The following is a 13233-nucleotide window of genomic DNA, read 5'->3' as shown; positions in this document are numbered from 1 at the left end:
AGGGACCCCCCCTCCCAACACTCAACAGCCCCTTCCCAGCTTTTCTGGTAACCCCCCCCCTTTTTTTGGGGGGGAGGGGTGGCATTTGCAATCAAGGCTGGCAAAAAGATTTTTGCTGGCAAAGAGAAGCCCCGCGCCCGGGCATGAGGGTGAGAGAGAGAGCGCCTCTTCCTAGAGAGGCAAGGGGACTTTCACTTCCAGTCCTCCGCTCAAGCTTTACCAGCAAAGCTGTACGGCGCATGCTCAGCTTTCTTCGGATATCATCCTTTCCTAGAGCGTCTCGCCTCTCTAGGAAGAAGCGCTATGCTCGGCCTTCTTCCCTTCCTGGAAAGAAAAGGGCAAGCGTGGTTCCGGGTATGAGTTGCAGTCGCTCATCCCAGGAACGACAAGCGAGGAAGCGAAACCTCCAATCGCTGGAAATCCGGGAACGGGGTTGGTGATTGGGGAGTGGGGGGACCCTTTTGTCCCCCGGTAGGAGAAGGAGAGGAAGGGGGTGTCCCGATCGGGCAGGGGAAGCTCTTCTGTGACTTCACCCGCAGCTCCCCGGCGCTGCCATCGATCCAGGAAACTTGGAAAGGGTCTTCCCCGCTTATACCAGGTAGTCCTCGACTTACGACCACAACCGAGGCCAGGTCGCTAAGCGAGACGTGTTAAGTGAAAGTTTTGCCCCATTTTTACGGCTTTGCTTGCCACAACTGTGAAGTGAACCCCTGCAGTTGTTAGGTTAGTAGCCCGGTTTGCTAAGTGGAATCTGGCTTCCTCATTGGCTTTGTTTTCCTGAAGGTCGCTGGGATGGTGCAACCATCATAAATGTGAGTCAGTTGTCAAGCGTGCCAATGTAAATGTGTATGTGTAGTTTAATGAAGAGAAGGGTGAGGGGTGACATGACAGCACTGTTCCAATATCTCAGGGGCCGCCTCAAAGAAGAGGGAGTCGAAGCTATTCTCCAAAGCACCTGAAAGCAGGACAAGAAGCAACGGATGGAAACTAGTCAAGGAGAGAAGCAACCTAGAACTAAGGAGAAACTTCCTGACAGTTAGAACAACTAACCAGTGGAACAACCTGCCTCCAGAAGTGGTGAATGCTCCAACACTGGAAATTTTTAAGAAGAGACTGGACAGCCATTTGTCTGAAATGGTATAGGGTTTCCTGCCTTAGCAGGGGGTTGGACTAGGTGACAACAACAACAACAACAACAACAACAACAACAATAATAATAATAATAATAATAATAATAATAATAATAAAGTTGGAAGGGATCTTGGAGGTCATCTAGTCCAACCCCCTGCTCAGGCAGGAAACCCTACCATTTCAGACAAATGGCTGGCCAGTCTCTTCTTAAAAACTTCCAGTGTTGGAGCATTCACCACTTCTGGAGGCAGGTTGTTCCACTGGTTAATTGTTGTAACTGTCAGGAAGTTTCTCCTTAGTTCTAGGTCCTCCAAGGTCCCTTCCAAATTATTATTATTATTATTATTATTATTATTATTATTATTATTATTATTATTATTATTATTATATCACATGAGTGTGGAGATGCTGCCACAGTCGTAAGGGTGAAAAATGGTCAGAAGTCACTTTTTCCAGTGCTGTTGTAACTTTGAACGGTCACTAAATGAATTGTTGTAAGTCGAGAACTACCTGCACCTGGAAGGGAAGGAGCTTTGGCTGACTGGCTCTTCCAGCCTTCTCCACGGATCAGAAGTTAGGAGTGGGGTGGGGATCCTTCTCTGCTGGAAATCCTGGAGGAGAGGCTGGATTTGGATCTTCGAGTGGTGTGTGGAGAGGAGTTCCCTTTACCAAAAACCTTCCACAACAGAAGAGTGCCGGTAAGAAGTAGCTGAATAATAATAATAATAATAATAATAATAATAATAATAATAATAATAATAATAATAATAATAATAATTGATGATGATGATGTTGGAAGGGACGTTGGAGGTCATCTAGTCCAACCCCCTGCTCAGGTAGGAAACCCTACCATTTCAGACAAATGGCTGTCCAGTCTCTTAAAAACTTCCAGTATTGGAGCATTCACTTGCTTCTGGAGGCAGGTTGTTCCACTGATTAATTATTCTAACTGTCAGGAAGTTTCTCCTTAGTTCTAAGTTGCTTCTCTCCTTGATTAGTTTCCTTCCGTTGCTTCTTGACCTGCCCTCAGGTGCTTCAGAGAATAGCTTCTCTTCTTTGTGGCAGCCCCTGAGATACTGCAACACTGCTACCATGTCACCCCTCGTCCTTGTCTTCATTAAAGTAGACATACCCAATTCCAGCAACCGTTCCTTATATGTTTTAGCCTCCAGCCCCCTAATCATCTTTGTTGCTCTTCTCTGTACTCTTTCCAGAGTCTCAACGTCTTTTTTACATCGTGGTGACCAAACTAAAATAAAAATAAGTCAGCTTATTTTCATGGAAGAGAGGAGGGAGTTGTGCCCCATCTGAAAAAAAAGATTGCTGCTTGTGGATCTTCCTGGATTTTCATTCTGGAGAGATTTTAATGAGAAGATCCGATGGGACAAAGATCTCCAAGCAAGAGCATTGTGATTCTCTGCAACTGGATCGCAAGGGCTGCACTTCTCTCCTACGTTCAGATTGAAATATATGTCCCAAAGGTGCTTTTTCAAGAGACAACTGGACTTTCTTGTTTTTCTTTGAAGACGTTTCGCTCCTTATCCAAGAAGCTTCTTCGTCTCTGACTGGATGGTGGGGAATGGAAGGATTTGTATTCCTTGCAGACAGCTAGTCACTTCCCTTTTTTGGAATATACACGAACGTGTTAACTTGCTTTTTTAAATTTATTATGAAATGTATAAGCTGCCCACCTTGCCAAGAGGCGACTCTTGTTAATTTGCTTTTGAAGTGACTCCTCGTCTGGAACCGAAAATAAATCACAGCTGAATCTGTTCCTGTAAAATATAGACGTTGCGACTAAACACTGCTCTGTGGACCAGGGAATTTTTGGTTGTACTTGGAAGTGCGTTAGAGCAGAAATTAAAAAAAAATAGATATGGAAAGTTCAGCAGGACTGAGAGCAGAAAAAGACTCTCTTGCCATTCAAACTGGAAACAGTAGAGATTTTTGGGAAACAACCAGCCAGGAGATCCCCTATGAGAGCACTATCGGTTCAGATGTTCAGCATTGTCACTTCCAGAATTTCTGTTACCAGGAGGCCAAGGGACCCCGGGAAGTTTGCAGCCAACTCCACCAGCTTTGCCATCAATGGCTGAAGCCAGAAAGGAGCACCAAAGCTGAGATGCTGGATCTGGTGGTCCTGGAGCAGTTCCTGGCCATCCTACCTCCAGAGATGGAGAACTGGGTTAGGGAGTGTAGAGCTGAGACCTGTTCCCAGGCGGTGGCTTTGGCTGAAGGCTTCCTTTTGAGTCAGGCAGCAGGCAATGAGCTGGACATGAACCAGGTGAGAGAATTTCATCCTTGTGGCTGCAACAGGATTATAATGTGTCTAGCAATGTCCTTGCTTCCTTAAGTGCCTCGTCGATCTCTCTTCGAATGTATAATTGGAGATTTTTTATTTAGGCAAATGATTCTGTTTCCGCTACCAGATAATTCCAGAGAAGGGGAAAACTCAGATTATTTCTATTACACACACACACACACACACACACAGAGAGAGAGACAGACACAGACACACACACACACACAAACAGACACACAGACACACACATTTAAAAACTAACACACAGATCAAATTTATTTAAAAACTTAGCTTTCTTCAGCAGCTGCTGACATTCTCAGAGAGTGTGTGTGTGTGTGTGTGTGTGTGTGTGTGTGTGTTGAAGGTAGAGGACAAGACTTCTCCATTATGTGTTTGTTATGTGTTTGTAAGAGTCGTGGTGGCGCAATGGTTAGAATGCAGTACTACAGGCTACTTCTGCTAACTGCCAGTTGCCAGCAGTTCGATTCTCACTGGCTTAAAGTTGACTCAGCCTTCCATCCTTCTGAGGTTGATAAAACGACCCAGATTGTTGAGGGCAAATATGCTGACCCTGTAAACCTCTTAGAGAGGGCTGTAAAGCATTGTGAAGCGGTATATAAGTCTAAGTGCTATTTCTAGTGCTATTGTTCTAATCCCTTCTTGCCCAGGTCTTGAACCAGCGTCTTAACAGCTGAGCCACCATGCCACCCTTTATGTCCATCATAAAGAGGATATAAATAAAAATGTAAAACCGTGGCCTGCTGTATTGGACCTCTGGCCCATCTAGTCCAGTAATCTCTTCTCACGGTAGCCTGCCAACCACACAAGGAAGCCCACTACTCTCCTAGCAGATGGCTTTCAGAGGCAGTCACACTGCTATAAAGGCTAATAGATACTGATACTCATGAGTTGGCCCAACTCCTTTTTGAACGCAGGCAGGATGGTAGCCAGCATCACATCTCATCAGGCCTTCTAATACTAGCTGGTCTTTCAGATGGAGGAGCCATGGATGGAAATGATCACAATGCATCCCAAAGGAAGAGGAGATCTGTTCAGTTCCCCTCAGGAACTACTCTTCGGGAAGGTCTCCCAAGACAATCCAATTGTCACTTCGTCAGGTAAGAGAAGGTCTTCTTTTGAAGGCATTGAGGCCCAGCTGCTTTCGCACCAAGTCCTAGGTGTCAAGGTTCCGACTGATGAACCCAACGAAGTAAGCATAGCTGAGACGATTCAGTCTCTAATGCAAAACTTTATTGAGTACATCCTTTCAGCACAGGTGAAAGGAAAACCAGCTCTAGTTAATTGGCGCCTAAATCGGTATAGTAAAAGCATGGATGTCTCCCTCCTCTCAATCCTGCAGGTCACATTATCCAATTAAATGTTAGACACTTGTTATGGGAGAAAGTGTTTAGTTCTCAGTAAACAACTTTCGAAAGACCTTGGTTCTCACGGACCATTCCATTCACTCCTCGCCCTGAGTCTAGGCAAGCTAAGAACCAGTACAGGATGAAACAGCATAAAGAGTTCTTCGAAGCTTGACACTAGGCTTGTGCATGAGGATGGCTTCTGTATATAGTGCTTCCTAAGAGCTTGTTCACAAAACTTTAAAACAGTCTGTTTCCCCCATTTTTCTCTTGTTCACAGGGAATGGAAAGGCATTAAAAGAAATCCCCGAAATGTCTTCTCTTTGTAATGGAGCAGAAACAGCAGCTATGCCCCCAATTCAGGTAGGGAAAGTTTCATCAGAATGGAACCATATGGGGGGGTCTCCAGGCTCAGATTATGGCCGGTTCTTTGGCAAGATGGCATGACTTGTTCTTCTCATCGCCCACTCGCACGTCTCGGTTGGCTATACAGGGTTGGTGTGAAAATGCAAAATCCAGGATCCAAAACAGGTGTAAAAATAGAAAATGGTTTTGCATATTGTGAAAGTACTCAAAGCCAGCTAAGAATGGAATAGGTGAAGTAAAGCATGGCATAGAAACCTACTACAAGTAGAGGACAAATTCCTTTGATTATGAGATCATCATCCATCATTGGCATCCTTCAGTCTCGAGAGACTGTGGTATCGTGCTCTGGAGGGAAGTCCTAAAGCGGCATCTGGTGTGGCTAAAAAGGCCAATTTGAGAGTGGCGGTCCCTTCCACACTGAGGGCAGATACAATCTGTCCCCTGTCCAGCCCCCAGATTTCGCTGGTTCTGGGACTGCCTCTTTGCCTCAGCCTACCGCACAAGTGACTCTTCGAATTGGAGAAGAGCCTTGTTTCATCTTTAGCCTCCAAGCTGAGCGATCAGAGGTCCCAGCTGTTAATGTCCATTCCCATAATGTCCATTATGAGGTAATAATGTAAAATACCAATCTCCCCCTGTAAATATTCTTAGCATCACAAGCTAAAGCTTTCATACCGTAAAAATGTTTTGGTCACACTGTAAAGAAGTAACGAAAGCTGCGAGATAAAAAAAAAGATTGGTGAAGTCACTTAGGGTTTCCAAGCTTTCCTCCAGGATACTAATAAAGGAAAATATTTGGAGCTCAATGCTCATGATGTTGTCTAGTTTGGGTCATGAAGTGTCTGCAAGAAAACAACCGAGCTGAGAGAACAACACCAAGGACCCCACAGTCCTCCTCCTCCTCCTCCTCCTCCTCCTCCTCCTCCTCCTCCTCCTCCTCCTCCTCTCCAAAGCCCACTCCCCTCTAGCACTGGTGAGGTTACCTAGTTTGGGTCCTGAAACATCTGCAAGAAAACAACCAAGTTCAGAGAGCATCATTGTCTCCAAGGATTTGAATAGTTACAGGAAAAAAATTCCTACCATGTTTGTGTATTGTGTAAAGTCCCTGTGATTTGCTTATAGAGGCAGGCAGAGGTGGGGCATACTGCTCCCCTGAGCATCTGTGCTGCCTTCTGGGCCAGTGAGAAGCTCTCCAAGGGGACCTCTTCTGCTGGTCTGCCTCTGGGATGTAGCTAAATCATATAAATTGAAATAATCCTGTGTACGTTGGAATAGCTTCATCAACTTTGTAGTCATTCCAACAACGCAAGAAAGTGGGCGTTGCTCCACAGGCTCACTCATTGCTCACTCACTGCTCACTCCAGGACTTTGATTCTGAGCAGCTCAAGGTTGACTCAGCCTTGCATCCTTCTGCGGTTGGTAAATTGAGGACCCAGAATCTCGGGGGCAATAGGCTGGCTCTGTAAACCACTTAGAGAGGGTTGTAAAGCACTGTGAAGCGGTATGTAAGTCCCAAGCGCTAGTGCTGTTGCAAAATTGTGCATTTTAATTTTATGAAATAAGGGGAAATTTAACAGGTCCTCCTTGGGGCTATCTGTTAAGGTAAATGTTCTTCCTCTTTCAGTGTTCTGTGTCCTTTGAGGAAGTAGCCATGAGCTTCACAGAGGAGGAATGGGCACTGCTGGATTGTTGTCAAAGAGCCTTGCATAGGGAAGTCATGTTGGAGAATTCTCAGAACGTGGCTGCTTTGGGTAAGGGAACCCTTTTTTTTTTTCTCTGGGATCAATTATTTGGGAAATAAATTTTGTAGTTAGAAATATACCAGGAGCATCTCTTGGGTGGAGAAGGTGCTTTGTTTATCAAAAGCCCCAAGAAAAGGGAGAGATTGAAAGATACCTACTCAGGTGTGTAGTGGGATCATTTCTGAGTTTTCCAGACATAGATATGCACTGTAAAGTCTTTAAAACTTTATGTTTAGGGGCATGACATAATATCTATATCTGCTTCAGACTGTTATACCGTTGTGAGACTTACTGGGCTCTTGATTATGATCTGGCATATTAGTTCAAGACCAAGGACAACAGAATAGTATCAACATTAAAAGGATAATGCATTTCTAATGAAATATATCAAAATACTGTTGATTATTTTGTTAAAGCATGGATCCTATAGATTTGGGAAGTTTGGGCCAATACATCTATATATGTACTAGGTCAGAGTTCCCCAATGTTTCCGGCTTTGCGGACCAGCGGGGGCGGGGGGGAAGGAGAGACAGGATGGTTCCACACAAGTTGCCAGCAAGTGCACACATGCAACTCCATTTGTGTGAGCAGCATGCATACATGCCTGCCGCTCACTTAAGTGGAGCGCATGCACTCGCCAGCCATTTCTGTGGCCTGGTTGCAAACTCCTTCCAGCTCACTAATGGGCTGCAGCCCACAGCTTGGAGACCCCTGTACTAGATGTACATTTATTTACTGGTTTGATTTGCAAGGCCACCCAATTCATTCATTATTGATTGTTGACAAATCTTCTGATAAAACATTTAAACACCGAATAATAGGAAAATTGTTGGTTTAGCTTGCACATCAGGGAAGTTGCCATTTCCATTTGTGTTTCATGAGACTGTGCTAAGTAGACATTCAAAAGGTGCAACTTTCCAAGGTTTGATTATCTCTGTAAGAAAGAGCATCCCCATAATTTATTGTGGTAAATTGAAGCATAAACTCAAAAGAGATAAAGTCATTTTGTGTATACTTCAGTCTCTTCTTTACCTAAACATGAGACTTAGCTGATCATTTATTATCGAGCGTTATGGAAACTGATACCAAAAGTTTATCATGAGGAGGAAGTGCAAATGCTTCATAAAATCAAGAAAAAACAATAAAAACATTTCCTTAGTTTCATAAAGAGGGATTGGAAATTTGGGAATATTAGATGTAGTTATTTTATTATATCTATTGACAGCTTCACTTTCTGCCTACATTTCTACTTGGACCTTTCTTTTCTATTATTTCCAATAGGTGAACAGGAGAATGAGATTTACAATGAGCCAGATGTTTTGCAATTGCAAACAGTCAAGCATGAAGTGGAAGAAGTGATGCTTGGAAATCAAAGGGACCCAAAATGGCAAGAGAGAAGCTACTCAAATCATGGAGGGGAGAAGTCCTCTACTTTTCTGGATGCCAAAATCCATGGCTTCCTGACCCAGCAAGGTCAGAAAGAAAACAGAAAGGGAAAATATTCAGGATGTGGCAAGAGAGACAACTCTAAATTTGATTTAAACAAACATTTCAGAACTCAGACTAAAGAGAACCAATATGACCATAGAGTGCATGTGAAAAGTATGAGAAATTTCTTCCCTGTAATTTTACATCAAAAACTACATGCAAAACAGAAACCATGTACATTTTTAAAATGTGGAAAGAATTTCAGTTTGAGCAGGCATCCCACTTCCTGTGACAGAAGCCAGGGGGGAGAGAAACCGTATAAATGTTTGAAGTGTGGAAAGAGGTTCAGTAGCAGAAGTAATCTTGTTTGCCATAAAAGGATCCACACAGGAGAGAAACCTTACAAATGCTTTAAATGTGGAAAGTGCTTCTGCAGCTGTAGTTATCTCATTTCTCATAAAAGGATCCACACTGGAGGGAAACCGTACCAATGTTTGGAGTGCGGAAAGAGGCTTAGTAGCAGCAGCTACCTCATTTCTCATAAAAGGATCCACACTGGAGAAAAACCATACGAATGCACCGAGTGCGGAAAGAGTTTTAGTCAGAACAGTAGTTTTATACAGTACAGAAGAATTCAGACAGGAGAGAAACCATATAAGTGTGTGGAATGTGAAAAGTGTTTCAGCAGAAAAAATCTACTTACGCACCAGAAAAGGATCCACACAGGGGAGAAACCATACATATGTGTGGTATGTGGGAAAAGGTTTCGTGAGAGAAGTAGCTTTATGAAACATAAAAGAATCCATACAGGGGAAAAACCATATCAGTGCACAGAGTGTGGAAAGAGCTTTATTCAGAAAGAAGAACTTACTTCCCATCGAAGGATCCATACTGGGGAGAAGCCGTATAAATGCACGGAGTGTGAAAAGAGCTTTAGTCACAACAGTAACCTTATACGACATAAAAGAATACACACAGGGGAGAAACCTTACAACTGTATGGACTGCGGAAAGAGCTTTAGTAGAAACAGTAATTTTATACAACATAAAAGAATTCACACCGGGGATAAACCATACCACTGCATGGAGTGTGGAAAAAGCTTTATTCAGAAAGGAGATCTAACTTCACATCGAAGGATTCATACAGGGGAAAAACCATATGAATGCGCACAGTGTGGAAAGAGTTTCAGTAGGAGCAGCAAACTTACTTGCCATCAAAGGATCCACACAGGGGAGAAGCCATATTGGTGCATGGAATGTGGAAAGAGCTTTAGACTAAAAAGTAGTTTTACATCCCATCAAAGGATCCACACAGGGGAGAAACCATACATATGTGTGGTATGTGGAAAAAGGTTTCGTGAGAGAAGTACTTTTATGAAACATAAAAGAATCCATACAGGGGAAAAACCATATCAGTGCACAGAGTGTGGAAAGAGCTTTATTCAGAAAAGAGAACTTACTTCCCATCGAAGGATCCATACTGGGGAGAAGCCGTATAAATGCACGGAGTGTGAAAAGAGCTTTAGTCACAACAGTAGCTTTATACGACATAAAAGAATTCACACCGGGGATAAACCATACCACTGCATGGAGTGTGGAAAAAACTTTATTCAGAAAGGAGAACTAACTTCACATCGAAGGATTCATACAGGGGAGAAACCATATGAATGCGCACAATGTGGAAAGAATTTCAGTAGGAGCAGCAATCTTACTTGCCATCAAAGGATCCACACGGGAGAAGCCATATAAATGTGGAGAGTGTGGAAAGAGCTTCATTCAGAGCAGAGATCTTTCTTCCCATCGGAGGATACATACTGGGGAGAAACCATACAAATGTCCAGTGTGTGGAAAGAGCTTTAGTATGAACAGCACTCTTACTTCCCATCAAAGAACACACACAGGAGAGAAACCATTTATTTATTTATTTAATAATATTTATATACCGCCTTTCTCCCGAAGGACTCAGGGCGGTGAACAGGGCAAGAATAAAAATACAAAGTTACAAAAATTAAAAAAGAATTAAATATCTGCCCACTAAAAACAGTAAATACAATATTAAAACCCCAATAAAACAACAATAAAAAACTCCACCAATCCCCCATCAGGCCAGGCCGGCTTGTTCGAATAAGAATGTTTGTAGATCGCGACGAAAGGAGCGAAGATCGGGCGCCATCCGGAGCTCAACCTGTAACTGATTCCATAGCTCCGGGGCGCCCACAGAGGATCTCCCCCTGGGGGCCACCAATCGACATTCTCTGATCGGTGACACCCTGAGGAGGCCCTCTCTGTGGGAACGCACAGGGCGAAGGGAAGTTGATGCCGGGAGCAGGTGTTCCCTAAGGTACTCCGGACCCCTGCCATGTAGGGCCTTAAACACCATTACTAGTACCTTGAATCTCACCCGGAAGACAACTGGCAGCCAATGCAGCTCACGGAGCAGAGGTGTAACATGGGAGTATCAGGAGACTCCCAACACAACTCTCGCGGCTGCATTCTGTACCAGTTGGAGCCTCCGGGTGGTCCTCAAGAGCAGCCCCATGTAGAGAGCTTTTCAGTAGTCCAGACGAGAGGTCGCAAGCGCGTGAGTGACCGTGCATAAGTCATCCCGGCCTAGATAGGGCCGCAACTGGCGCACCAGGCGAACCTGGGCAAAAGCCCCCCTAGTCACAGCCACTATGTGATCTTCCAGAGTGAGCCGTGAATCTAGGAGGACTCCCAAGTTGCGAGCCCTATCTACGGGGGGTAATAATTCACCCCCCATAGAGAGAGATGGAATATCTGAATTAACCCGGGATGCAGGTATGCAAAGCCACTCAGTCTTGTCGGGGTTGAGTTGAAGTCTGTTCCTCCCCATCCAGACCCGAACCGCCTCCAGGCAACGGGACATCACGTTGAGGGCATCACTGGGGTGGTTTGGGGTCGAAATAAAAAGCTGGGTATCATCAGCATACTGATGATACCCAACTCCAAAGCCACGAATGATCTCACCCAGCGGTTTCATATAGATGTTGAACAGGAGAGGCAAGAGGACCGACCCCTGAGGAACTCCACTTCATCCAGGACCAGAGGGAGCTGATGCGCCACCACACTCTCAACAACCTTCACAAGGAAGCGAAGGTTGGAGACCGGACGAAAGTTGTTCAACACAGCTGGGTCCAAGGCAGGCTTCTTGAGGAGAGGCCTCACCACCGCCTCTTTCAAGATGGCGGGGAAGCTACCCTCACTCAGAGAAGCCGATATAACTGCCTGGAACCAGCAAACTAAATGCTTAGTTTGTGGAAAGGGTTTTAGCACAAACAGTACTCTTACTTCCCATCAAAGGGTCCACACGGGAGAAACCATATAAGTGTCCTGTCTGTGAAAAGAGCTTTAGTATGAACAGTACTCTTACTTCTCATCTAAGGATCCACACAGGGGAAAAAACATGTGTGATTTGTGGAAAGAAGTTCCGTGAGAGCACCAGTCTTATGAATCATAAAAGAATACATACAGGAGATAAACCATATAGATGTATAGAGTGTGGAAAGAGCTTTAGTCAAAACAGGCACCTTACAACCCATAAAAGGATTCACATGGGAATAACTATGTGCACAGGGTCTGGAAATGCTCCATCTTGAGAGGCAGATAAGAATCTGGACAGCAGGAAAAAAGCTTCAATATCAATGGGGACCTTATTTTTCCACTTCATGAGACTTACATGGAGGAAACTCAATCAAAGCAGAATTGTTTTCTTTGAACTGAGAGAGTGAAGCAAAAGCTAAATGTCAATTTGATGTCATTCAGTTGCCAAAACTAACAAGTTAGATTAATTAAACTGAGGCACCATGAATTCTTCCCAATTATGCACTTCCACTTCTGTCACATTAAAATGTACTATTCAAGGAAAGCTTTTCAAGGTTGTGCACAGATTTATGCTTATAAAATTTGGAGTTAATTCAATCATCCTGGTTAATTATGAAAGATAATGCACTATTTCTCTTAGCACATAATTGCTCAGAGATCCCTAAAAAATTAAAACATTTGATTTAGTTGTGATAGGAGTAAAGGAAAATAAGAGTTTTCAATAGGAGTTGGCAGGTCATTTTCATATTAGAAGGTTGTTAGCTATTTTTTAAAAAAATATAACATTGTTATTCTTATGTCTTGCTGCGTTGTGCACTGTATACAACTTTTGTCTATGACGAGAAATAAATGACATTGATTCAAGAGACCCCTGCAGAAATGTATGGAATGTTCAAAAGCTTTGGGAGAAAACAGTATTTTTCTGTTGACAATCACAGATCACTACTTGAAAAGATCCTAGCACAAATCATTAAGCAATCAGTAATTACCTTGAAAATTGTAATGTTTCTATCAAACTGTTTTGTAGTTTTTATTGGGAATTTTGTGGATTATGGAAATTGATTCCAACGTAATTATCTTAATTTCAGAATAGGATTTGACAAAGTTTCCTAAAGTATTCTGTTTAGCAAGCTAATTGATAATGGCCTGGATGGCAGGTGAATTCATGTATTCAGTGTACAGTATGTTCATTAATGTTTCCTTATCAAATGAATGACATATCACGTGTGTTGCCACAGAATTTGTTCTGGGCATAGTAATCTTAATATTTTGGTAAATTATTTGGATAAAATGGTGGAGGGAATACAGGTAGTCCTCAACCTATGACAAGTGAGCCCAAAATTTATGTTAAGTGAGACATTTATTAAGTGAGTTTTGCCCCATTTTACACATTTTCTTGCCCATTTGTTAAATTAGTAATAAGGTTGTTAAGTGAATCTGGTTTTCCCATTGACCTTGCTTGTTGGAAGGTCACAAAACGGGATCACACAACAGGGACACTGCATCCGAATTTTATTCAAGTGACCATGGGGATGCTGCAACAGTCATCAGTGTGAAAA

General features: G+C 43.3%; 1 protein-coding gene across 3 annotated transcripts; it reads left to right on the top strand.

Moving 5' to 3' along the window:
- Positions 1–301: 301 nt before the first annotated feature.
- LOC310635875 (uncharacterized protein) lies at positions 302–10536 on the top strand. Of its 3 annotated transcripts, XM_083355217.1 has the most exons (7): positions 302–598; positions 1686–1829; positions 2346–3415; positions 4428–4551; positions 5078–5160; positions 6788–6914; positions 8187–10536. In XM_083355217.1, exons 3-7 carry the CDS (start codon positions 3008–3010, stop codon positions 10079–10081), a joined length of 2637 nt encoding a protein of 878 aa, XP_083211343.1. In that variant the 5' UTR covers positions 302–598; positions 1686–1829; positions 2346–3007; the 3' UTR covers positions 10082–10536. The 3 variants fall into 3 exon arrangements, with proteins under 3 accessions (XP_083211343.1, XP_083211345.1, XP_083211344.1); XM_083355219.1 differs by lacking the exon at positions 1686–1829 and having other exon boundaries at positions 320–432; positions 2348–3415; XM_083355218.1 differs by lacking the exon at positions 302–598 and having other exon boundaries at positions 1626–1829; positions 2348–3415.
- Positions 10537–13233: the final 2697 nt, after the last annotated feature.

The sequence above is a fragment of the Vipera ursinii genome (assembly GCF_947247035.1).
Source record: "Vipera ursinii genome assembly, chromosome: 2".
In the NCBI taxonomy this organism is placed as follows: domain Eukaryota; kingdom Metazoa; phylum Chordata; class Lepidosauria; order Squamata; family Viperidae; genus Vipera; species Vipera ursinii.
Note: the sequence above shows the minus strand (reverse complement) of the source record. Positions and strands in the feature narration are given on the sequence as shown.

Excerpts from the sequence above, each read along its gene's own strand:
- LOC310635875 (XM_083355217.1), top strand. The coding sequence starts at position 3,008 with ATGGAAAGTTCAGCAGGACTGAGAGCAGAAAAAGACTCTCTTGCCATT. Across the intron at positions 4,552-5,077 it reads TCCAATTGTCACTTCGTCAG|GGAATGGAAAGGCATTAAAA; the intron begins GTAAGAGAAGGT and ends TCTTGTTCACAG. Across the intron at positions 5,161-6,787 it reads CAGCTATGCCCCCAATTCAG|TGTTCTGTGTCCTTTGAGGA; the intron begins GTAGGGAAAGTT and ends TTCCTCTTTCAG.